General features: G+C 44.7%; 1 protein-coding gene across 1 annotated transcript in view; it reads right to left on the bottom strand.

Moving 5' to 3' along the window:
- Window positions 1–20,448, bottom strand: part of LOC126468197 (maltase 2-like) — a 34,512-nt gene extending 14,064 nt beyond the window's left edge. The window contains exons 1-5 of the mRNA XM_050096530.1: window positions 20,270–20,448; window positions 13,905–14,084; window positions 12,079–12,236; window positions 5,386–5,514; window positions 1,681–1,868 (exon numbers count right to left, since the gene is read on the bottom strand). Of these exons, the coding sequence (XP_049952487.1) occupies window positions 1,681–1,868; window positions 5,386–5,514; window positions 12,079–12,236; window positions 13,905–14,084; window positions 20,270–20,426 (812 nt within the window). The 5' untranslated portion in view covers window positions 20,427–20,448. The remainder of the gene's footprint in view (window positions 1–1,680; window positions 1,869–5,385; window positions 5,515–12,078; window positions 12,237–13,904; window positions 14,085–20,269) is intronic.
- Window positions 20,449–26,664: the final 6,216 nt, after the last annotated feature.

The raw sequence follows: 26,664 nt of genomic DNA, 5'->3' as shown, positions 1-26,664 counted from the left end.
ATACGTATTGGAAGACTGATATAATGATGTTGTTGTTCCGACCTGCATACAAAGCAAACCACATGACATCAATTATCTAACAGCTGTAAATAGATAGAAGAAGAGTGTGAGGCGAAGTAAGGCGTGGAAAATCAAGGCACGTCCATTTCTTATGAAGCATAATCGTTTAATGGAAAAAAGATCCTATGAGGAAACCCAGTACTGGTGCAAATAAATAAAGCCTCGTGGCTGTATTGCGAAACAAAGGACCTCTTTTAATGCAATGAAACGACAAACACATATTTTGGTAGAAAGATATTCTAATATTACAGGGTAGACAACCTCATATTGGCAATTACATTTCGTCTCAGGTCCTGCACAAACTGATTAATTGTTGAGCCACTTAACAGGACCAAACATACTGCAACTAAAGCGCTTTCGCTACTATTATTTGACAGAAAGAGAGAGAGAAGAGGTGGCGGGTGGGGGAGGGAGGGGGGGAGGACTCCACTGGCACTAAAGGTTGTGCTGAACTGGATATCTCTGTCTACTTGACCATGTGGTTTCGAAGGAATGCTGACTTTCATTGCCCTTAAAACATGTACGCGATGCGAGAATTTACTCTGCATAAACAACAATCGAACAATAAGATCTGCTAGAAACTGAAGGGACACAAATGAAATACACAGATTAAGCCAGGAGCTTGCAGCGATCTCACCTATGTACATGAAAAAGCATGTTGAAACCAAAGATGTATGTCTTCGTCACACAGTACGGGAATTATCACCTAGATAGGCTTCCAATAGGGACTACATTGCCTCAAATTAAAATTTTTGGGGCCGAGCGCCATGATTGACTCCCGCATCCCAAAATCCTTAAGCTCCATGAGATGACCGCGCTAGGCGGCTCAGAGACAGCCGTGGTAGTCAGCCAGACATACCAGCATTCGATATTTTCGAAAAACAGCCGAGTGGCGAGGGACGCACTTGCTCACTTACGAAACAGATCCGTTCGGAAAGAGGCGACGTCTTTGAGATTTAACGTGTACTGCGAAGCAAGGGGCATCTCGGCAATTGTAACATTAACATATATAGCCAGCGGTGAAAGAAGTGGTAAGGTAAAGTCTGTTGCACAAGGCATGACTGCAGACAGAGGTCAGCCATTCTTCGCCATGGCACAAGGAGGGTGGAGGGCCCATCGTCCCAGCCACTTTTGGCCCCCCGGAGAAGACCCCTCTACTCATTTCATAACAAGCTGAGTGGGTCTGGGGCCGTCCTAGAGGGAATGGAACAAGGGAAAGATCGCCATTCCATCGATGATCGAACCCACAACCTCCATGCCGCAGTCTAGCGAGCTACTAGACCACCACAACCACCTGAAAGAAGTAGTAAGTGATAAAAACTGAGGCCACTTGTTGGCGTACTGCCTCTCGGCTTCTGTCTCCGATCTTGGGCCGACTCTTTGTAACGAATTTCCTGACCTTTTGCTGGCACAAGTGCCTGGCTAAACGACAGGAAAATCGTTAAACAAACATCGGCCTAAGATTTCGAGATAGAAGCTAACTGGTGACACATGGAAAAAGTTCTAGGACTAACCATGGATTGAATCCTAGACTTTTTATTTTAGTGTAGGGTGCAGTAAAGGAGTTTCTAGGCAGCCCGCGTACAAGAACATCACGAGCAATTGGGGATGGTGGCTTACCTGTCATCATACTCGTCGACGACGGAGCGGAACTCTTGTATGATGACATAGGTCTCCGGCTGGTGCTTGTACGGTTGGTCAGGGTCGCCCGGGATCTCGTCTGGGAAGCCAGCCTTCTCCACCATGTGCGGCACCGCGTCCATGCGGTAGCCGTCCACGCCCTTGTCCAGCCAGAACCTCAGCACGTCCTGAAAAGTCCCAGTATTCAGTCAGTCTAGGTGGGCTTTTGGCTAGTCACCCACGGATCGGTTCCAAGTCCTACACTACAAACAGAACTTTTTGTACTGGACAAAAACGGTACACATGTGTGTGTGTGGTCTTCAGTCCAGAGACTGGTTTGATGCAGCTCTCCATGCTACTCTGTCCTGTGCAAGCTTCTTCATCTCCCAGTACCTACTGCAACCTACATTCTTCTGAATCTGTTTAGTGTATTCGTCTCTTGGTCTCCCTCTACGATTTTTACCCTTCACTCTGCCCTCCAATGCTAAATTGATGATCCCTTGATGCCTCAGAATATGCCCTACCAACCGGTCCCTTCTTCTTGTCAAGTTGTGCCACAAATTTCTCTTCTCTCCAATTCTATGCAATACCTTCTCATTAGTTATGTGATCTACCCACCTAATCTTCACCATTCTTCTGTAGCACCACGTTTCGAAAGCTTCTATTCTCTTCTTGTCTAAACTATTTATCGTCCACGTTTCACTTCCATACATGGCTACACTCCATACAAATACTTTCAGAAACGACTTCCTGACACTTAAATCTATACCCGATGTTAACAAATTTCTCTTATTCGGAAACGCTTTCCTTGCCATTGCTAGTCTACATTTTATATCCTCTCTACTTCAACCATCATCAGTTATTTTGCTACCCCAAATAGCAAAACTCATTTACTGCTTTAAACGTCTCATTTCCTAATTTAATTCCCGCAGTATCACCCCATTTAATTCGACTACATTCCATTATCCTCGTTTTGCTTTTGTTGATGTTCATCTTATATCCTCCTTTCAAGACACTGTCCATTCCGTTCAACTGCTCTTCCAGGTCCTTTGCTGTCTCTGACAAAATTAAATGTCATCGGCGAACATTCTCCATGGATTTAATTCATACTCAGAATTTTTGTTTTGTTTCCTTTACTGCTTGCTCAGTATACAGATTGAATCACATCGGGGAGAGGCTACAACCCTGTCTCACTCGCTTCCCAACCACTGCTTCCCTTTCATGTCCCTCGACTCTTATAACTGCCAACTGGTTTCTGTACAAATTGTAAATAGCCTTTCGCTAACTGTATTTTACACCTGCCACCTTCAGAAATTCAAAGAGAGTATTCCAGTCAATGTTGTCAAAAGCTTTCTCTAAGTCTACAAATGCTAGAAACGTAGTTTGCTTTCCTTAATCTATTTTCTAAGATAAGTCGTGTGGTCAGTATTGCCTCACGTGTTTCAACATTTCTAAGGAATCCAAACTGATCTTCCCCGAGGTCGGCTTCTACCAGTTTTTCCATTCGTCTGTAAAGAATTCGTGTTAGTATTTTGCAGCCGTGGCTCCTTAAACTGATAGTTCGGTAATTTTCACATCTGTCAACACCTGCTTTCTTTGGGATTGGAATTATTATATTCTTCTTGAAGTCTGACGGTATTTCGCCTGTCTAATACATCTTGCTCACTAGATTTTCTCAGGACTGGCTCTCCCAAGGCTGTCAGTAGTTCTAATGGAATGTTGTCTACTCCAGGGGCCTTGTTTCGACTAAGGTCTTTCAGTGCTCTGTCAAACTCTTCATGCAGTATCATGTCTCCTATTTCATCTTCATCTATATTCTCTTCCATTCCTATAATATTGTCCTCCAGAACATAGCCCTTGTATACAGCCTCTATATACTCCTTCCGCCTTTTTGCTTTCCCTTCTTTGCTTAGAACTGGGTTTCCATTTGAACTCTTGATATTCATACGGTACACATAAACTTTGCAAATCAAAGAAGTCGGCACATAAAACCTCGGATTCTGAGATGTTCTTCTCTCATCATACAGCTGTTCCAGACTTCTAGTTTTACCCGCTACTTCTCAAATACTAGCTGGAATTATTGGGGTACTCAGACTTAATTTGTGCCTGTGTACAGTATGATAACTACAATGTGCAAAGTAGTTCAACTGAATAGGAAAAATAATAGCAATAAGTGAAAAGATCAAAAGGTGAAATGGAAAAGAATACAGTGTTTGATACGGCTTGCTTTCTTGGCAAATTTCAGCGAGGAAATCTTTTCTCTTGTATCAGCCGAGTAATAGTTTCGTCTCGAAACTACCATTTTACAAGTTAATTACTAGCCATCTTCAGGTGAAACGCTCAACGCTGTACGCGATGCTGATAATGATGACAATGATGATGATAATAGTATGAAATTTGTCTACACTTTGCTCCAAGACGAACCTGACACTCGACTGGCAAGCAGAGAATTTTTCATCAGTGATTCTTTTCACACAAATTTACTTGTTATTATTGTCTGGCTTCTTTCTTCTTTTAATAATCGGCGGCAAGTGGCAGACGCAAAAGTCTTTAAATTGTAGAAAGAAAAGTGGGAACGCATGCTCTAAAAAGACTGTTGCTATCTTAGAACTCTCTAGAATCTATTATAGAGAATGTTTGGAAATTCTCGTTATAAATTTCTAGGACTTGTAGAGGGGAATGAGTGGAGAATATTTTGAATAGGAATTTAAATTCAGATATGTAACGCCTTCACGTCTGCTGAGGGAAGGAGAAAAGTCTCAGCATTGCTTGTCCTGGTATGCAGTAGGGCAGACAGGGTGATGTGTACTACGTCATATGGTCGCCTGAGGTCACTTAACGTCTCCTGTAGATGCAGACGAAGATCTGCTGGCACGAGTTCTGGCAGTTACACTAGAAACCGGCACCAGGTAGCTCGGAGAGTGTGTATCAGAACGTACTTCGTAGTTACAGTGTCTGTAAGAAAAATGGTAGCGTCAACCGTTGTTTTAATGCATCAGTACTGCTCTGTGCGAACAGTATGCTGAGTTCCTTTTTATTTTGGAATAATGTAACCATGTAACCACGTAGTGCTTAAGTATTGATACAAACATGTGTGCTTAAGTGATAAATGTATGTCTGGTTACGTTGCCTTTCGAACTGTTACCTAATAATTTTCTGTATTACGTCTCATTCGATTCCTCAAACAGAAGTGGAGGAGTGAAACATCTGATTGGAACCGTCGCAGAACGAAAACAGTACGTTTCCAAACATCGGTTCCAATTCAAAATATTAGGTACTCACTCCCCTCTACAAGCCCCAGAAGTTTATAAATGGAATTTCCAAACACCCTGTATACATGTTTTGGTTCCTTATTTATCGTTATGTACATGATACTTCATAATACGATTCATACTAGTCACTACCCATCAGCCGCCATTACAATAACTTGTTACTGGACTCAAATTAAATTTTTTGTGTCGACCATAGTATTTTCGATGAGTCCGTGAAAATTTGTAATCCACTGAAATATAAACCTGTATGAATTTACATAGTTCTAAAATATTTTACCAATTTTTTTAGCAGTGAGGCGCACAGTTTTACATGATTGTAGTTCTAGTACCTCATTCGTCTCCACTTGGAAGAACATCCTGGTTTCTCATATTGCAGAAGCGTAAATATTTGGGGACAAGAGTCCGCAAAGAAAGAAAGAGACGGTGTGGGTACCTCCATTTCGGCGAGGACCTCAGGGTTCCTGTAGTTGAGGTCGGGCTGCTTGATGTGGAACTGGTGCAGGTAGTACTGCTGGCGGGCCTCGTTCCACTCCCACGCCGTCTGCTGGTCGAACTGGTTGGGCTGCAAATCGCAGAGAACAGTTGAGTCAGTTGTGTCAGTTGTGTTCAGTACATTACCTCGTGTACAACTTTCAGTACCCCCCTCAACTGTACATATCACAGAGATTTAACATTGGTCATCGTCGTGTCTACAGGCAGCCATTCCACGAAATTTCCTGAAAATGTGGCTTGTAAGAAATGTTCATCGTCATGTAAGACTGTCATATAAACACTGAAGACGAAGCCACAAGCTTGTAAATGGAATATGCGTATGAGGAAAGATACACAGTGGAATTTCGAATCGCTGCCATAGATCAAGTACTCGAATGAGTAACTAAAAGTTGACTACTTAGTTAATCAGTTAACGTTCACAAGCTTCCATGGGACGTGACGCAGGAGGCAAAGGAGCTTACTTTACACGATCACATAATCTAGCTGGACAACGCTCTCCAATGTGAAGAGCCCCCTGCAAACTCTTCGGTTTTCATATTGTTGGAAGAGATTGCATGGGCCACAACGATAAAAAAATTTACGCAGTTCCAGCTTGCTGAATGGTAGCCGGCAGCGAGTGTAAAAAAGATGCCCAGTAAGTATGAGCACCAATGATACAATAGCAAAGGTGAAGTGCTCATAGCTCTTAAGGTATGCATTTTAGAGCCGATGTGTACTAAACTTTTCCCTTGTTTTGGCCGATACTGCAAGCCTTCACTCGCTTTAATCGTAAATATATCTCTGAGTGAAGCTACTCATGTTCCACTAGAATAAAACAAAAACAGTGAATAGTTGAGGGAGTCTGAATGAGAAGAGTGGCGTATTTAAGTTTACTAAATACTGACAAGTTCTACCTTTAGTAACTACAACTGGCTGCTGAAGCTTACATAGAAATGACAAACACAAATTAGATAAGGAATGGTGTTTGATAGCCAAAGGATACATTGGGCGGAAGTTATGGAAATTTTCCCCTGGCTTAATTCCTTTCACAACGCTATCTCAATAGGTTTACATGAACCCACTGTGAGGCCCAAGTCTATACCAGAAACTGTGGTTCACATGAGAACAGGGGGCTGTGAATATCATTTAACAACTCTTCGTCGGTGAAGCAGTATTTTACCCTTTCACCTTGATTCAGGAGGGAAAAAAAACGGCGCAGTGTGGCCGAGGAGTGGTCGCTGCGGGAGCTGTAATGTTCTGAAGCGCCCACGAAAATATGAGAACTACGGGGTCTGGCGTTCTGATTATCAGAACGCGGTAAAACTTCCCTGTCAGAGATCTGAAATCCCTGTAGATTTCAGTGTGAGGTGCACTCGTTCGCTGGTGTGGCCAAACCAATTTGACTCAAAGACATGATGGTGACAGGTGGAACTGCCACAGGCTGTTAGTTCACCACAAGACGCAGACCACACGTCTCACCCACTAGGGGAAGATTGGAAGTTCTCCACCAGGGGAGGACCAGAAGAAGAGACCCAAAGAATCACAACCACTTTCGACCGAGCCTCGGTACAGGAGCAGAATTAGCAAAACGAAACCGGTCCACATTGCACAAACCAATCGAACTATGCCCTATTCATTGAATCTCTCCTCTTGACTGTTCTGTTAGCCTGGTAGCCAATCCAGGCACAACACAGGTGTTCCCATGCTGTGGGAGCAAGCCTCTACTTTGCATATCCTGAGGGGAGCCAATCAGTGACCCCAAATCTCTCTTTATGGAAAAAGAAGATTTTAGACCAGGGAGGCGTCGACCTCACGATGGGCACTGCCATATTTTAGCAGAAAACATCTGCCTGGACGAGACCACAGTCCCTCATTTATGGAATGATTTAATTTTTCTGGGCTGACCATTACCAATTTCTGAAAGACAGTTGTGCCCATGAGATTTATGTTTTTGCCGCTCACGAAAATACTCTGGCGACTTCCTGGCGTCGAGGGTGGGAGGTTACGGTCCTACCTCCGCTAGACACATACGCCAGCCGCTCTGTCCATGTTGTCCCAGCTTCTAACGTGAGAACGCACAGAGTTTTATGACCTTCCAACCGTTTGCACAAGAACTCAGGTTACAGCAGTCTATCTGAAATGTCTTTCTCCATCCACTTTCAACCATCTGGCTGTCTTCGATGATGGACTGCCGCCAGGCTCAGATAAAATGTTTTGCGAACTGGCGCCCTTTGTCCGACCCTAAGTGGAAGGCGAAGAGACCTGTGGCCAGAAGTCCCACCTCAGGTAAGAACAACTGAACACTGTTTCCCAGAATCACATGTACAGCTAGGTCACTGCGTTCAGTGTTTATGGCCCCCAATTCATCTCTATCAATGTTCTTGATCGCCTCTGCTTCACTCCGTCACCCTGACTGGTTTCTGGTGTACAGAGCCCTGGGCCATGTTCCCCATACCAGAGCTGGGTGCTCCTGCTGGGGCAGAGCGGTGGAGCCCTGGAAGGAACGGCTGAGGTGGTAGTCCAAATGCAGGCCGGCCACCACTGGTGTATGATTGCTTGTTATTGGAACTCTCATGCTGTTGTTGTTGTTGTTGTTGCTGCTGCTGCTGCCCAACACCAATTGCCAGACCTTTGTTTATTCCTGACAATGGAGTACTATGTGCAACTGACATCATCTGCTGTTGCTGTTGATGCTGCTGCTGCTGCTGCTGCTGTTGTTGTTGTTGTTGTTGCCCCATATTGGTGTTTGCAGGGCTAACACCAGTGCTGCTGCCAAAATTGCTGTTCAGGTTGCTGTTGATGGCATTCCTAGCAGTCTCCACTTCATTGCCACCCACTGCCGTCTTTGACAAGAAACTGACTGTGAACTTTGTATTGTATGGCAGTGTCTGGTACTTTGGGTCTGCCTTGCTGCCCGCAAACTCTGAAGTTGATATGTCATCCTGGTGAGCATTGTGGGAGTCCTGAGTGAGGGGCTTCTCCTGCTGGTCAGCGGACATGGGCTGATGCTGTTGCTGTTGCTGTTGCTGCTGCTGTTGTTGTTGTTGCTGTTGCTGCAGCTGTGGTGCCGGGACATGGAGGTACGGCTCAACAGCAGCAACATTGCCTCCGGGCCTCAGCAGGAATGCCGGCTTGCAGTTACAAGAGCATTCTGCACACTATTTCCTCATGTAGTAAGTTTCGTTAACCATGCATAGCAAATGTATAACGGGGGAACACTGAGATCATACCGCAAAATATGAATGTTCTCCTGACTGACAACGTTGTTAAAGTGAGAGAGTGGCATGCTGTCTCCACGTACCACATGTGAAAGTTCCCTATCCTGCAGCCTAACTAACAACAGCACCGATAGATGTAATCCACTGTCAGATGTACCAGAAAGATTTTCGCTTATAACTTTCGACTCACTCGTTCCCAGAACAGGGTCCGTTACAGTTACCCTTCTCCGTCATCCATGGGGAAAGGAAACGTCATCTCCTGAATCACACTTTATAACTGGATGAGATTTAACTAACGCGCAGTTATGGCACGCTGCTACGAGGCAATACGTTCTAAATTACCAACTATTTGTTTTATACCCACTTTCAGCTCGCTGATATCGGCCAGCGTTGCTCGTCGGATCTCAGCTGATTCTAGCCCATTGCTGGTGCATCAAAACATTTCATCGTCAATGTTCTGCAAGCGTGGTGAGGAGATGCAGTGTAATTCCTTCTCATAAGACTGTACGCCAATGCCGCAAGTATCGAGAACATGTGACATTCCTGATGACATTTATTTCACCAGACGAGGGTGTCACGTTCGCCAGACTTGTATAAAATTCCATAATCTCCATAGCTAAATAAACTTAGAATTCTCTTGTATAAACAATCATCATAATCATTCTCCAAGGTTAAACGGAGACGTCATACACCGCATCAAGCCACTACATTCGAGAGTCATACTCGTTACATCCTCACATGAGACAACTTTCTCTTCTTACCAATCACAAAGAGGCCACGTTCCAATTGGATTTTTGTAATTTTTTATATTTATGGTACGTGAAGTTCAGAACTCAAATATCAGTCAACCAAAGTATTTTCACGCAGCTCTCAAAAATGCTCAAGACAGTTGACTTTGAAGCTTTTTTAGTACCATTAATAGCGTAACGTAAGGTTAATTTTTCGACAGGCAGCGTGCTGTTGTGGTAGAATGCTCGCCAGCCATGACAAACTGCTTGATACGATTTCTGGCTTATCCAAACATTTTCGCCATTCACTGACCAAAAAAATTGTAACACCAGAAATGAGTTGTACGACATACAAGAAAGTCGGTAGGCATGTTTCTACATCTGAAAGATGATGATCATTCAAATTTCGCGCCAGTCGCATAAAAGTGGCGCTAGTAGTGCCACTACGTTCGCTTTAAATACACGCTGTAACAGTCGTGAGCGTTAGTTACCTTTGAGACTGGACGTAGTGAGCTGATGTTAGTAAAGAATGCGTTTTAGGCGACAAAGACCTCACTGAGTTCGAACTAGGTCGTGTAATCGGGCTGCGAGAAGCTGGATGTTCCTTCTGCGATATTGTAGAAAGACTTTGCATGAATGTAGCCAATGTACATGACTGCAGGCAACGGTGCTCACGAGAATGTATGGTCGTTAGCAGAAGGGCTCCAGAACGCCACGTGGCGCTGCCGAGAGAGAAGTGTTCGGCGTATGGCTCTGGAGCATCATTCTGCATCAGCAGCAGCAATGTGAGGAGCAGTTGGCACCACAGCGACACAAAGATCTGTTACAAATCGGTTTCTTCAAGGACAGGTCCGAGCCAGAGACCCTGTAAACGTGCATTCCAGTGGTGTCAAGCTAGAGCTCGTTACAGGGCAAGGTGGAAGTCTGTTTGTTTTCTGATGAAAGCTGGTTCTGCCTCGGCGCCGGTCATGGCCTATGTTGGTTGGAAGGAGGGCAGGTGAGGGCTTGCAGCCATCCTGTCGTATGCTGGAGACAGTGGACCTACACCTGGAGCTATGGTCTGGGGTGAGATTTCGTGTGGGATATGTAATTACAAATAAGACGACTTCCGCTTTTCGTAAAAATGACGAGTAGACATGTCTTAATTAGCATATATTGTTGCACGAATTTTCTATTTAAATGACGTGGTATTCGAACTCAACGAAAAGAAAAAAATGAAAATAATAACTATCGAAACGAGACTCGAACCAGTGATTAAGCAATTATCAGCCTCGAGTACTATCAATTCTTTCCATCTTTATATGTTCTACGCCTCACTCACGTGACTCGCACACGCACACTAACTGCAAATTTGTATGTCAGTCTGGTGCTTCGACCTGTTGTGCTGCCATTCATGACCAGCATTCCAACGAGTTTTTCCAACAGGATAACGCTCACCCACATACCGCTGTTGTAATCCAACATCCTCTACAGGGTGTCGACATGTTGCCTTGGCCTCCTCGATCACCAAATCTGTCTCCAGTTGAGCACATATGGGACATTATCGGACGACAACTCCAGCGTCATCCACAAACAACATTAACCGTCCCTGTATTAAATGGCCAAGAGCAACAGGCATGGAACGCCATTCCACATCACGTAAACTGAAATCCAGCATCTACACAACACAACGCGCGCACGTTTGAATGCTTGCATTCAACGTTCTGGCAATTACAAAGGTTATCAATGTGCCAGCATTCACATTTGCAATGGCTTATCTCGCTCTCACATTACCCTGTAAAGTTACAATGTAAATCAGTTAAAAATGGTACCTAGACAAACGTATGCCCGAAAATTCATTTCTTTACATTAATTACTTTTTGGTGTTCCTATTTTTTTTCTTTCAATGTAGGTGCATGCTTAGCGAGGCATTCCACGAAGTGTAAAACTCACAAAGACGAAATGCATTGCATTTGTAATGCTTTTTTCAATTTGACCATCAATCTTTTACAAAAATTCGTTAATTAATAATTTCGATTTGCAATGAAAAATGGATTTTTGTGCGCGACGTGTAATTAGATTTAATAAGACGTCCGTTTTTCATAAAGATGACTATTAGACTTGTGTTAACTAGCACATATTGGATGAATTTTGTATTTAAATAACGTAGTACTCGAAATCAATGAAAAGAAAAAAATGAAAATAATAATTACCGAAACGAGACTCGAATCAGTGATTAAGCAATTATCGGTCTCGAGTGCTATCAATTTTTTCCATTCTACGCTTCACGAAAGCGCTCGTAGAATATGCACCTTTGTTGAAAAAATTTGTATTAGCCAGGAATCGAATCCAGGCCCTCCACATGGCGGGAAAGTATTTTACCATGGACTTACGATTGGAAAAATCGGCCTGATTTTCGGGTATTAAAGATGCCGGGAATACTTCAAAGTCGATTTGCTCGAAAAATTTTGAGAGTTGCATGGGGCTGCTTTGGTTGACTGGTATTTGAGTTCTTAACTTCACGTACGATAAATACAAAAAAAAAAAAATACAAAAATCCTATTGATGTCTTCTTGTCATTTTGCAATATGAATTTTACATTCGTAGCTTATGTGAAAATCAGTTAAATATCTAATTTACACAGCGTTGTAACTACGTAGTAAAATGTCCAAAGGATACCAAAACATTACCATTCACTTCTGGAGTAGAAAGACGCACGACGTAACTTACCCAGTTGTTGGGCACTGATCCGTCTTCCTTGGCGTCTACCCACACGTAGTAGTCCTTGTACTTCTCGTAGTTCTCGTGTGTTGGATCACTAGAAGCTATGAACCACTCGTGCTCGTCGCTGGAGTGGTTGGGAACGAAGTCCAGGACCACCTTGATACCTGCACATTGAGAAACAACCAAGATTTGAAGTTTGCGCTATGGAAAATACTGATTTGTTTTTGACCCACTTTGGTCCTCTCAATATTTCAGTCAACTTTTGTAATGGAATAATTTTTCAGTAATTTCAATACGTGCGCCGCCTAGATAGAGAGAGGTGAATATTAATGGCTTATTAAAACCAGTAAAAACATTACCAAAGTCGATGCTATGAAACACCACGTCTATGGTGTTATTTGGTGAAAGTTCTTTTCATGCGAAAAGTGATTTCTGGGCAAGAGAGAAGGGAAGGTGATGCAAGACAGTTCGCACATAGCCGGCACGATTTTTTATTAATTGTTAAGTGGTCCATAGAAGTAGTTGATGGACATTGTACGAACCTTGTTAAAAAATAACGGAAATTTTGTCCAGTGCGGCAATGAAGAGTGCTCATGACGTACCGTTGGCAGCACTGTTCAAAGCTTGTCCACAATAAGAAGACCACTCACATGTTTGTAGCGTGGTATGAAATGAAGCGTGTCTCGCCCAAGATACAGAAAGCGGAAGAAGAAGTGTGCAGTATTATGTATCACTGACTGTCTCTTGCAGTGCTAGCGTAATTACTTGTGTTTTTATTTACAAAGTCAAGAGTGACAAAGTGCCTTTTCCATTGTAGAGTTCTGGTGAAGTAGAAAAACCTGTGTTGAACTGGGGACGACCTTTTCAGACATTTTAAAACCTGCTAAAGAATCAATCTAAACGTGATTTAGTGCTGTGAGAAGTAGACAAGCAGTTTCTACTGCAGTTCTAAAGGACCAACAAATATCGTGAATGCTCAACATCATCATCTAATATGTGCCAATTTTCTCCCCTGCTGGCAGTGTCAGCGTAAAGAGTCTTCTTATTGTGGACAAACTGTGTATCGTGACCTTGTTATTCACACAGCAAGGGGAGTTTCTTGTTTAAGGAAAAAATACAAAAAAATGGCTCTGAGCACTATGGGACTTAACATCTTAGGTCATCAGTCCCCTAGAACTTGTAACTACCTAAACCTAACTAACCTAAGGACATCACACACATCCATGCCCGAGGCAGGATTCGAACCTGCGACCGTAGCAGTCCCGCGGTTCCGGACTGCAGCGCCACAACCGCACGGCCACCGCGGCCGGCGGAAAAAATACAGTATAGAAAGTACGCCGGACTCAAATTAACGCTACCTATAATCCGAAAACGGTTGACACAGCTTACTACAGAAAACATAAACAAAGTAGAACGTTCAGCAGCTGTAATGACACCTTCACCTTTTTCAAAGCTAGTCCACTCGAAGGGTTATTAGTACGAGAAGAAATTAATCGCCTACATAGAAATCCACTCGTTATTTATTTAAAATGGCGGCAGTCAACAGTCTGAATATAAATGTAGTTATTCTGCATACATGCAGAATACAATTGTAAAACATGAGTGGTTTCTCCATTGCCACAATGTTTACATAGCCTCTGCTACTTTTTTAACGATACAGTGCCTAAGAAGGACAGCTGAAGCACTTCTGCGACTCACTCAGTTTCTATTAAGGCACATGGCTTCGTCTCCGTTAGTTAGCATTTCAGCCAATTCTAGAGGTACGCATATTTCAGAAGATTAATCTAGAACAGGAATGCTACAGGCTCCAGTAATAGTTTGCTAGATCATACCTCTCTCGTGGGCAGCTTCCAGAAGCGCTTCGAAGTCCGCCATGGTGCCGAACGTCGGGTCGATGTCTCGGAAATCCGAAATGTCGTATCCATTATCAGCCATCGGAGATTTGAAAATGGGTGACAGCCATATCGCCGCTATACCCAGGCTCTTAAGGTAGTCCAGCTTCTCAATCACACCTGTAAAAAAAAAGTGATCTATATTATTTCAGGATAAAAACTATACACTCTCACCTCAGCCAGTTACTTGGAAAAGCAAGATTTACCAGGCAAAGAAGAAAAGCTAACGTCGCGATTGGTGAAAATTGTCCAACGAAGTGGCTGAGGTGTCTTAAGTTCCTTTCCATTTTCCACAGACAACAATTCAGACATTTTATGCATCGCCTAAAAATAGACTTTCTGGGGTACTATTTGAGACTCTACGCAAGAATCTCCAACTCCGCCCTCTAGTCGGTCTAGGCACGCAGTCCTATAATTCTGATGGACCTCTTCCGTGACCCTAAGGAAAATACGGACCCCACCATTCCGTTCAGTTCTCTACGACTGACCCAACTCGGATTGCATCTACACAGAAGGTTTCAAAGTCAATGACATCGAGTTCGTTATCCTCTTGCATACATAAGGGGAACGAGAAGCATTCTCTGCGAAGTGCACGCAGTGTGTACACTGCAGAGTTATCAACCTTATCACAGGATCTGCGTTACATCGAAAATCTGCCAGCAAAGAATTCTCCGGTTTGTAGCTACTCCATGAGCTGCTTACAGGGAATATTTCAGTGTTAACGTAGAAGCTTCGTTGTCACTACCATTCAAGACCCATTAGCTGACCTCCACAACTGCGGAACCACCATAACGTTCATTTGGACACTAAGCCCTGACGGTATTCCGGGAAATGCACTCGTTGACAAATGAGCTAAAGAAGCAACCACAGGAGACAAACTGGAACTCAGAGTACCAGGCATAGACGTCCGATTGAATCGGAAAAGTCAAATTTTGAAACCTTGGGATACGGAACGGCAGAGTACCAAGTCCCTCAACAAGCTGAGAGCAATCAAGGATACCACAAAGCCTCTCGGAAAGATCCCATCGTACGGGGCCGACAACGTATCGGCCACATCAGACTTACCCACGAGTTACTTTTACGTCAAGCACCCTCCCCTTCCCCACTTGCAGCTGTAGTAGCTCATTTCCTCATACTGTATGGCCTACTGGCCGATCTGAGACAGTTCATCGATTTGTCTACCTCCCTACGCCACATACTTGCGGACGATGCGATAGCAGCTAACAAAGCTTTCCTGAGGAAAAGCGAATTTTATAGCAAAATTTAATGCACCTCTAGTTTCGGTCGTATAGGTAGACGTGATGCTGAGTACATCTCGCTGCTGTGTATGCCCCAACTACAAATGCATTTTTAAATTGTTATGTACATATTTCATTCAGCTGACTGTTTAAGCTAAATGACTTTCCAATCGATATAGTCTTCATTTTGTCACTTTTTAGTCCTACTGAACACGATGACCATTCTGGTGTATCCTTCAGGGCGGCCGGTGTGGCCGAGCGTTTCTAGGTGCTTCAGTCTGGAACCGCGCGACCGCTACGGTCAAAGATTCGAATCCTGCCTCGGGCATGGATGTGTGTGATGTCCTTAGGTTAGTTAGGTTTAAGTAGTTATAAGTTCTAGGGAGCTGATGACCTCAGATGTTAAGTCGCATAGGGCTCAGAGCCATTTGAGCCATTTGTATCCGTCAGTGGTTGATATGGGATGGAAGTGGAAGATGCTCTTACCGCCACAGGTGTCCGGCGCAGCGAGCCTCCATCTACGGCAATTCCACATCCACACCATCATCAGTTTTCCTTGACCGGTTATAATTTCTAGCTGACTGAGTTTTATCTCACTGTTAATCGTCTGACTTAACCTAGCGTCGCAAAAAATTTGCAACCGTGACTACAAGGTCAAAGAACGTTCTCTTTTTCTCGGTTCACATCATTTTATATGAATTTCCAGTGAATGGGGGCCTTATAACCAATACGATTAGTTCCTTTAAACCCGTTATCAACATCATCATCATCATCTATACATGAATGGTAGGCCATGCCCTTACTAGCCACACTTCCTTGAAGCGAGCCCTAACAAAAGACTTGGTCCCAGTGTTAAATAAGAGATAGTTGTTTCTTGCTGCTGGAGTCAACTGTAAGTCAATGGGAAGAACTATATTTCTCTGTAATCTTTCATCCTGTACAGTACCACCCATGTACTTCGGATGCTGGGTTTTGCGTCACTAAAAACGTGATGTACTTGTTAATTCCGTAAGATGGAATGTTGACGAACTAGCAATTTGGTAAAGAACTAATAAATTGTTCGACTTTTGCCAGTTAGTTACTACAACCGTCTCCATGAAGCTGGGCTACGGTCCCGCACACCGTTAGGCCGTCTTCCGCTCACGCCCCAACATCGTGCAGCCCGCCTCCAGTGGTGTCGCGACAGGCGTGAATGGAGGGACGAATGGAGACGTGTCGTCTTCAGCGATGAGAGTCGCTTCTGCCTTGGTGCCAATGATGGTCGTATGCGTGTTTGGCGCCGTGCAGGTGAGCGCCACAATCAGGACTGCATACGACCGAGGCACACAGGGCCAACACCCGGCATCATGGTGTGGGGAGCGATCTCCTACACTGGCCGTACACCACTGGTGATCGTCGAGGGGACACTGAATAGTCCACGGTACATCCAAACCGTCATCGAACCCATCGTTCTACCATTCCTAGACCGGCAAGGGAACTTGCTGTTCCAACAGGACAATGCACGTCCGCATGTATCCCGTGCCACCCAACGTGCTCTAGAAGGTGTAAGTCAACTACCCTGGCCAGCAAGATCTCCGGATCTGTCCCCCATTGAGCATGTTTGGGACTGGATGAAGCGTCGTCTCACGCGGTCTGCACGTCCAGCACGAACGCTGGTCCAACTGAGGCGCCAGGTGGAAATGGCATGGCAAGCCGTTCCACAGGACTACATCTAGCATCTCTACGATCGTCTCCATGGGAGAATAGCAGCCTGCATTGCTGCGAAACGTGGATATACACTGTACTAGTGCCGACATTGTGCATGCTCTGTAGCCTGTGTCTATGTGCCTGTGGTTCTGTCAGTGTGATCATGTGATGTATCTGACCCCAGGAATGTGTCAATAAAGTTTCCCCTTCCTGGGACAATGAATTCACGGTGTTCCTATTTCAATTTCCAGGAGTGTATTTGTGATTTTGTAGAATTTATCTAATAAAAAACTTGTGATATTCTTCCCGGATTTGCAACCACCTCTTCAAGTCAAGTTGGCACTATATTTCGACAGTCCAACTGACTGTTATTGCTGAGTGCACCTCACCTGAAGATGACGGGACCGTCGAAATATTATGTCGAGTTGAAGATCTGGCTGCAATTTCGATAAGAATATCACAAATATGAAATATTTGTTTAGATGAAACTTCCTGGCAGATTAAAACTGTGTGCCCGACCGAGACTCGAACTCGGGTCCTTTGCCTTTCGCGGGCAAGTGCTCTACACTGTACTGGCAGAAGTAAAGCTGTGAGTACCGGCCGTGAGTCGTGCTTCGGTAGCTCAGTTGGTAGAGCACTTGCCCGCGAAAGGCAAAGGTCCCGAGTTCGTGTCTCGGTCGGGCACACAGTTTTAATCTGCCAGGAAGTTTCATATCAGCGCACACTCCGCTGCAGAGTGAAAATCTCATTCTGGATTTGTTTAGATACTATTATTCCTCTCCGAGACACAATAAGAGCGTCTTTGATGTGCGATGTATCCATTTTTCCCGCCGCGCAGACCTTTTGGTAAATTGGCTTCTCCGCACTTAATGACACCATCAATTTTAATTCGTTTATTTCTTTAAATCTGTTCATTGCCCACTCATAGAAGTGGAGCGTGCTGTTCAAGATCAGTCTCATTAAAGACTCGATGTTTTATTCAGTCAATTATCGGACAAGTGGATTCCAATTGGGAATAAATGGGAGGGGTTTACCAGAACCGGCATACGCCTTATAACCAAGGGCAACCTCCCGAAAATCTTGGTCGGAACCTACACTAGGAACAATATTAGTTTACTTCTGGGAGAACGTCCTTCGATGAGAACTTTGTCCCAGCCAAAAATTAAAATGTGTGAGGTATGTATATGTTGTGTGAGTGTGTATGTGTTACTTAACGGAGTGCAGTATATTTGCAAAATATCTTGTCTTAGCCGCTCGGGATTAGCCGAGCGGTTTAAGGCGCTGCAGTCATGGACTGTGCGGTTGGTCCCGGCGGAGGTTCGAGTCCTTCCTCGGGCATGGGTGTGTGTGTTTGTCCTTAGGATACTTTAGGTTTAGCAGTGTGTAAGCTTAGGGACTGATGACCTTAGCAGTTAAGTCCCATAAGATTTCACACACATTTGAACATATCTTGTCTTAAGGGGGGTAGGACGTCAAACGGGCCGACTTGGAACAGGAGAGGCACCACAGGACATTTTAGTTTCTACTGTCTATACTTTTACAAATAAATTCATAAAACGTTAACAGCATGAACAGGAAGGATTCAGAATTCATACTCATAGCAGTGGAAGCTCAAAAACGTAAGAAAGCACATTTTTTTACATGTGAAATTTCATCATTTTTTCACTTACTACTGGCTGCATTTGTTGCAATAGGTACACTTTTCTTCCTAAGTAAGAGAGATTCTTCGACGACTTTTGCACAGCATACAAACCATAGTTACAGGTGTATGAAACTCTAGAAGTTATTTAATTTATGAAAAAATGAATGAACTGTTATATTTTAAACTTCATGTTTAGAAAAAGTTCATGTTTTATAGTTAATTATCTCAATTTTTTCCACAGTTTTTTAATAGATTTGGAAAATTCTAGAGTTTCATACACCTGTAACTACTGTTTGTATGCTATGAAAAATTCATCGAAGAATCTCTCTTACTTAGGAAGAAAGTGTACCTATAGCAACAACTGCAGCCAGTAATAAGTGAAAAAATGATGAAATTTCACATGTAAAAAAAATGTATTTTGCTACGTTTTTGAACTTCCACTGCGATGAGTGTGAGTCCTCAATCCTTCCTGGTCATGGTGACCAAGTTTTATGAATTTATTTGTAAAAGTATAGACAGTAGAAATCAAAATGTCCTGTGGTGACTCTCCTGCTCCAAGTCGGCCTATTTGACGTCCTACCCCCCTTAAGGGGAAAGAGAAATACATGACTGCGACGGTCTATGTTATCTCGGTGATCCCCACTATTGGTTTATTAATCGAATTACTGCGTCGTATTTACGAAACGTTTCGATCAGTTTTTTGAACACCTTTTCTTCGCCTGAATATTGCACTTAGAAAATCTGTCAAACGGTTGTTTAGGCCGACGTTGTGACTTGGTTGAAATCGTGGTTACATTTCTTTACTGTGTCTATCTGTATAACCTCTTAATCGCTTTCTGTACACCATGGCAAACTAAGTTTTTTTAAACGACTGCAACTGGTTCAAATCTCCATCTCCCCATTCCCATCTCTTAAACACAGGTATTAAAAAATTCTTCTGAGGATTCCTACGCATCTCTCTCTCTCTCTCTCTCTCTCTCTCTCTCTCTCTCTCCCGCTCTCTCTCCCATTCTCTCATCCCTGGCCCTGCTTCCCTCCAATATTTAACCTTCCTGCCGCCTCTTTCCTTATCTATCTTTGAACTCTCTGCTCTCTGAACCTTCATTACCTAAAATTCCCACATTCGTGTCTCTGTTTCTGATTCTGGATCATCCTTTACCAGCTTACTTCATCTCTCATCATCCCCTCTTTCTCATAAATTTCTTTCTCTTTGCCACTCAGTTCTGTCTTCGTCCCTCACACATCCTCTCACCTTCTATGCTCCGTCTCTCTCATCCTGTCTTCTCTCACACCGTCGTCCTCCTTTCTCTCTCTCTCTCCCTCCCGCTCTCCCTTTCTCTCGCTCTCTCATTCTCACCCCTGGCTTCCCTCCAGTATTTAGCCTTCCTGCCGCCTCTTTACCTTTTCCTCATCTAACTCTATGCCCTCTGAACCTTCATTCCCTAAAATTCCCAAATTCGTGCATCTGTTTCTCATCATCCCCTCTTTCGCATAAATTTCTTTCTCTTTGCCACTCAATTCTGTCTTCGTCCCTCACACATCCTTATCCTCACTCTCACCTTCTACACTCTGACTCTCATCCTGTCTTCTCTCACACTGTCGTCCCTCCTTTCTCTCTCTCTCTCTCTCTCTCAATCTCTCTCTCTCTCTCTCTCCCGCTCTCTCTTTCTCTCTCTCTCTCTCTCTCTCCCTGGCTTGGCTATTGCTTCATAGTGTAAGAGATCGGCGCTATGCCTCACCGTTGATATCGCCGACTCCGTCGCCGTCGCTGTCCTTGAAGGACTTGGGGTAGATCTGGTAGACGACGCCGGACTGCCACCACGCCAACTGCGCCGTCGCAGCACCCGCCATGGCTGCCACTGCTGCCAAAAGAAGGATAGTCCGCGCCTTGCCCATGTCCCTGCCGGCGATGCTCTGCTTGGGATCTGCACGCCTCTGGCAGTTTGCCACCGCCCGCGGTATTTATAATCCGCAGCTTGCGGCCGCCACGTCAGGGAGGTGTCTAGTAACCGTGGGCCAGGTCACGGATTACGGACGTGCCACGCGATATCTCGCCATCTCAGACCGCAGGCTTATCGTTATCAAGCGCCTCGTAACATCTTCAAGCGTCAATACAGTTCACAGCAGCGCAACAGCTGCGAAGGGCAAGTGCGGGCCATTTTCTTGACCGACCTATCAGTACGAAGCCTCTTCAAGAGACAGACAGCTGCCAATAAGCAGTCGGTGAGGGTGCGACAAGTACGCGGTTCCCCAGAATCATTTCCAAATTTTTTCCGTCTTTTACCTCAGGTGAACCTATAAGAAACACAAATTCAGCTTATGCTGTGTTTTACCGTGAATAGGATACACTGAGGTGACAAAAGTCATGGGATACCGATATGTACATAAACAGATGACGGTAGTATCGCGTACAAGAGGTATAAAAGAGCAATGCATTGCGGAGCTGTTGTTTGTACTCAGGTGATTCGTGTGAAAAGGTTAAACTTCCTGGCAGATTAAAACTGTGTGCCGGACCGAGACTCGAACTCGGGACCTTTGCCTTTGCGGGCAAGTGCTCCACCAACTGAGCTACCCAAACACGACTCACGCCCGGTCCTCAAAGCTTTACTTCAGCCAGTACCTCGTCTCCCACCTTCCAAACTTTACAGAAGTTCTCCTACGAACCATTCAGGACTAGCACTCCTGAAAAAAAGGATGTTGCGGAGACATGGCTTAGCCACAGCCTAGGGGATGTTTCCAGAATGAGATTTTCACTCTGCAGCGGAGTGTGCGCTGATATGAAACTTCCTTGCAGATTAAAACTGTGTGCCGGACCGAGACTCGAACTCGGCACCTTTGCCTTTAACGATGATTATGACTGTACGATGGAAATTAACAGACTTTGAACACGGAATGGTAATTGCAGCTAGAAGCAAGGGACATTCGGTTTTGAAAATCGTTAGGGATTCAATATTTTGCGGTCCACAGTGTCATGAGTGCATCGATAATACCACATTCCTTTCACCATGGTGTCACCTGCATCACAAACAAAGAGTTGGACGTCCTGTGACAGCAACCACCGAGTTGCACAATCAGAATGTTTACAGATTGATTTAGGACGATCGTCGTATCACTTAGAGACAAACTGCAAGCACACTCGGCATCTCACAAGATCGTGTGGGTCACGTTATTGCTGTTCTTGGCTATCGGAAGATCTGTGCACGATGGGTTATTCCGGATGATGACCCCTGAAATGAAAGCGCACAGACTTGAAATTTGCCAGGAACTCCTCTCGCGTTACGAAAACGAAGGTGACGCCTTTCTCCATTCGTTTGTGACACGAGACGAAACGTCAGTCTATGGAACATCGACACGAAGACTCGCCCCAGGAAAAGAAATTCAAGACGCAGGCCTCAGCTGGGAAATCATGGCCACAGTGTTCTGGGACCCAGATGGTGTTATCCATGTTGAATTCTTTGATCGTGGAACAACAATAAATTCAAAGCGTTACATCACAACGCTGCAAACTCTGAAACGACGGCTAACAAGGGTCGAAAGAAAAAGTTAAATTTTTTCCTGCAGCATGAAAATGCCAAACCACACACTTCACGTGCCACCAAAGCAGAACTTCAGAGACTGAATCTCACCACCGTTCGCCATCCTCCATACAGTCCAGATTTAGGTCCGTCTGACTTCCATCCACTCCCGATAATGAAAGACGACCTACGGGGACATCATTATGCTTCTGATGAAGACGTTGAGAGAACTGTGAGACTGTGGTTGCGGAAACAGAGTATCGAATTCTTCCGTGACGGCTTCAGAAAACTTGTTCATCGTTGACAGAAATGTATCCAACTGGATGGTAATTATGTGGAAAAGTGAATATTGGTAATTAATTTCATGGTCATCTAAAAGTATGTCCTAAGTTTGGTTGGTTGGTTGATTCGAGGGAGGGGACCAAACGACGTAGTCATTGGTCCCATCGGATTATGGAAGGATGGGGAAGGAAGTCGGCCATGCCCTTCCAAAGGAACCATCCCGACATTTGCCTGAAGCTATTTAGGGAAATCACGGCAAACTTAAATCAGATGGCCGGACGCGGATTTGAACCATCGTCCTCCCGAATGCGAGTCCAGCGCGCTAAACGCAGCGCCATCTCGCTCGGTAATCGTAAGTTTTGCTAATAACTCCCTGATTACAGAAAACCATTGTAAAAGAAATTAAGGCTTCTACTGCGGTGAAGTAAAACATCATTTATAAATGAAAGGACAGCTATAGATCTATCCTCTCTTCCCACATTCGCCACAAAGCAGGATGGATGGTAGATGCTGGTAGTGAAGTTGTTGTTTGCTATTAGTATTTCACATGACCATCATTTTAGATAATCCGAAAGAGGGCTGCCTTCAACCAGACATTTAAAAAAATGGTTCAGACGGCTCTGAGCACTATGGGACTTAACTGCTGAGGTCATCAGACCCCTAGAACTTAGAACTACTTAAACCTAACTGACCTAAGGACATCACACATATCCATGCCCGAGGCAGGATTGGAACCTGCGACCGTAGCGGTTGCGCGGTTCCACGGACATTAAACCTTGATCTTCCATGTCTCTATGCTGTTCATTTTTAGAACACAACCTACGACCGGCTTAGACACAGAAGTGATGACGCTTTCTGCAGAACCTGACCATCATTGTGCAGGATAATGCTCAAGCACGTACAGTGCAAGCTGTTACTGATCTGTTTGACTGATGGGGCTGCTAAGTGCTATGCCACCTACTGCACTGCCCTGACTTAAGCTCTCGTGAGTTCAATTCGATTTCTAAACTGAAGGAAACACTTCATGGCATTCTTTCAGAACTGCTACAAATCCGTCGGTCAATAGAATGCGCCGCTAGAACTGTCAACACAACTGGCACTGCTAAGAGTATCCTGCGACTTCCACATCTCTGGCAATTGGTTATACACAATGCTGGTGACTACTTTGAAGGTCAGTAAAACTCTGAAACACGTATCTTTTTGTACGAGCTGTAAATAAATAGTTGCCCCTATTGAAGTTCCAACCCTCGTACTTCTGATAAATATTTTCTTCTTCTGTCTGGCAATCCTCTCGTGTCACTTCGTTCGTTACCTGTTCTCATCCTAACCCCTATCTGCAGAGGCGCTCATAATTATTCAAGTTAATTAGGATAATAATAATTACCGAAAAGCAGATAGAATGCATTGTATCTCTTCATTTTTCTCACACTAATACTACACATGTTTTTTGGATACATTGTTCTTCGGAATTGTCGATGTATTTGTTTCATGATCAGAAGTAGCCGGGTTGGACGTGATCTGTTTAGCTGCCATTAACGTTCTCTCATTGAGATAACTACTAATTGTAGTAATTAATATAACTTGCTTATTTATATTAGGAAGAAATCCAATTTTGCATTGCCAAGAAGATTGGCGTGCTTGAGACATTTAAAATATGTGGTCTTAGAATAATTAACCAAGCCAGCTACGTCTATGCATAACATTTCGTGTTTTCCTGTTAAACACTTGAACTGCGCCGTCAATGTAACATTTCATTACAGCGGATACGTCAAGGATCGCGTGTTTACAACTCCAGCCACTGTCACAGCTGCCTTTCGTGCACGATTCATGAAGCAGTGAGAACTGTCAACGCTGCATTGCTTACCCGTAGGTGTGCAGGACTCGAATTCGCCCTGATGTTAGCGCGCGGGACCTACACTGAAATCTACGCATGGCATACTTGGCCGAGAGTCCCCTTCTGTGGAGTTCGACCGCATGGCGAAAGTCTTTAATCTGATGCCCTTGGGCAACTTACATATCGATGAAGAGGAAATGATGATGAGGAACAACCAGTCCCGAGCGAAGAAAATCCTCAAACCGGCCGGGAATCGAACACGGAGCCCTGTGATCGAGGGCCAATAACGCAAACCGAAAGACCACGAGTTACTGACGGGGCACACATTGAAGTCCTGGCGTAAGACTAAATACACTCATGCTCATAAATTAAGGATAATGCTGATACATGTTGAAACAACGCTCTGGTGGGCGGTCTGCGAGTTTAAATCATCTCGGGGTATGACCATGCGGTGCATTTGACCTGCGGTCGTCTCACGGTGGCGCAGGCAGCAGTCCACATACGCAGAGGTGTGTTGGTGCATGTCAGAGTACGGAGCAGCGAGTAAGCGTGCAGACGTTTTCAGGCGTGCTAATGGTGACTGAGTGTTGAAAATGACTCAAAGAACACATGTTGATGACGTTATGAGGGTTAGAATACTAGGGCGACTGGAGACTGGTCAAACACAGCAGCTCGTACCACAGGCCCTCCGTGTGCCACAAAGTGTCATCTCAAGATCATGGCAACGATTCCAGCAGAGAGGAAACGTGTACAGCAGCTATAGTACCGGACGTCCACAGTGTACAACACAAGAAGACCGATATCTCACGATCAGTGCCCGCAGACGGCCACGGAGTACTGCAGGTAGCCTTGCTCGGAACCTCACTGCAGCCACTGAAACAGTTGTCTCCAGACACACAGTCTACAGACGACTGAACAGACACGGTTTGTTCGCCCAGAGACCTGCAAGGTGCATTCCAATGACCTCTGGTCACAGGAGAAACCGTAAATCCTAGTGTCAAGAACACAATACATGGTCATTGGAAAAGTGGTTCCAGGTTACGTTCACGGACGAGTCCAGGTGTAGTCTGAACAGTGATTCTCGCCGGGTTTTCATCTGGCGTGAATCAGGAACCAGATACCAACCCCTTAATGTCCTTGAAAGTGACCTGTATGGAGGTCGTGGTTTGATGGTGTGGGGTGGGATTATGATTGGTGCACGTACACCCCTGCATGTCTTTGACAGATGAACTGTAACAGGTCAGGCGTATCGGGAAGTCATTTTGCACCAGTATGTCCGCCTTTTCGTGAGTGTAGTGGGTCCCCCTTTCCTCCTGATGGATGATAATACACGGCCCCACCGAGCTGCTATTGTGGAGGATCACTTTGAAACAGAAGATATCAAGCGAGTGGAGTGGCCTGCCTGTTCTCCAGACCTAAACCCCATCGAGCACGTCTGGGATGCTCTCGGTCGACGTATCGCTGCACGTATTCACACCCCTAGGACATTTCACGATCTCCGACAGGTACTGGTACATGAATGGGAGGCTATACCCCAGCTGCTGCTCGACCACCTGATCCAACCCGTCTGCGGCCTGTTTACGTGTGCATGGTAATCATATCCCACATTGATGTCGGGGTACATGCGCAGGAAACAGTGGTGTTTCGTAGCACATATGTTTCGGGGCGGTTTTCTCAACTTTTCACCAATACCGTGGATCTGTGTCGTGTGTGTTTCTTATGTGCCTATGCTATTAGCGCCAGTTTTGAGTAGTGCCACCTTGTGTGGCACCACATTTTGCATTTATCCTTAATTTATGAGCATGAGTATACTTCGGTAGCTGCTAAACGTTTTTTTACAACAAACCACGATTTTCTATCTCTAATTCAATGGACAACAGAATAGCGCAGGAGGACACGATATAGGAGGGATGAAAAAGCATAAGCACCCTTTGCTGCTTCGGATCACCTTCAAATTTCGACGAATGGTGTTTAACGATCCCTAGTGGTTCCAGCCTGTGAGACCAAAACATGCGTCGTGCTGCTCTGCAAAGGGGTCAGATCACCTTTAATGGGAAAGCGGCTCCACAATGTCTGACGGTGCCAATAGTGTCAAATTTTGACGAGAATGTCTTCCTGTTGCTCATCACACTACGAACTGTCATTTTCGACGGCAAAATGTGTGGGACTCAACGCCAATGGAAAGACGTGGTTTCATTGACGTCCTTTGTCACCTCCTGAGGCCTTTTCGTGTCGATTCTGACTGGATGTGCGTCTGTAATGTTTTCCTCTGCCACTCATAAAAAACCGCGTGATTTAAACGCTGCGTGTCGCGGTCCTGACCTCCATCCCAAAGAAGTCTAGCGAAATTTGAGTAAGAGGGGCTGCGAATACCTTCCTGTCCTGTAACATATGCACGGTAGCATTATGCAGAATGGTGAAGTTTGGTGCCAGTGTGGCATCACTGATGCACTTTGCACGCCACGAGAACTCCTGAGTTTTTTCGGAAGTGTCGACACCTTGT

This window comes from Schistocerca serialis, chromosome 1, assembly GCF_023864345.2.
Source record: "Schistocerca serialis cubense isolate TAMUIC-IGC-003099 chromosome 1, iqSchSeri2.2, whole genome shotgun sequence".
NCBI classification, from domain to species: domain Eukaryota; kingdom Metazoa; phylum Arthropoda; class Insecta; order Orthoptera; family Acrididae; genus Schistocerca; species Schistocerca serialis.
The sequence above is the reverse complement of the archived record's forward strand: the minus strand, read 5'-3'. Positions and strand labels throughout refer to the sequence as shown.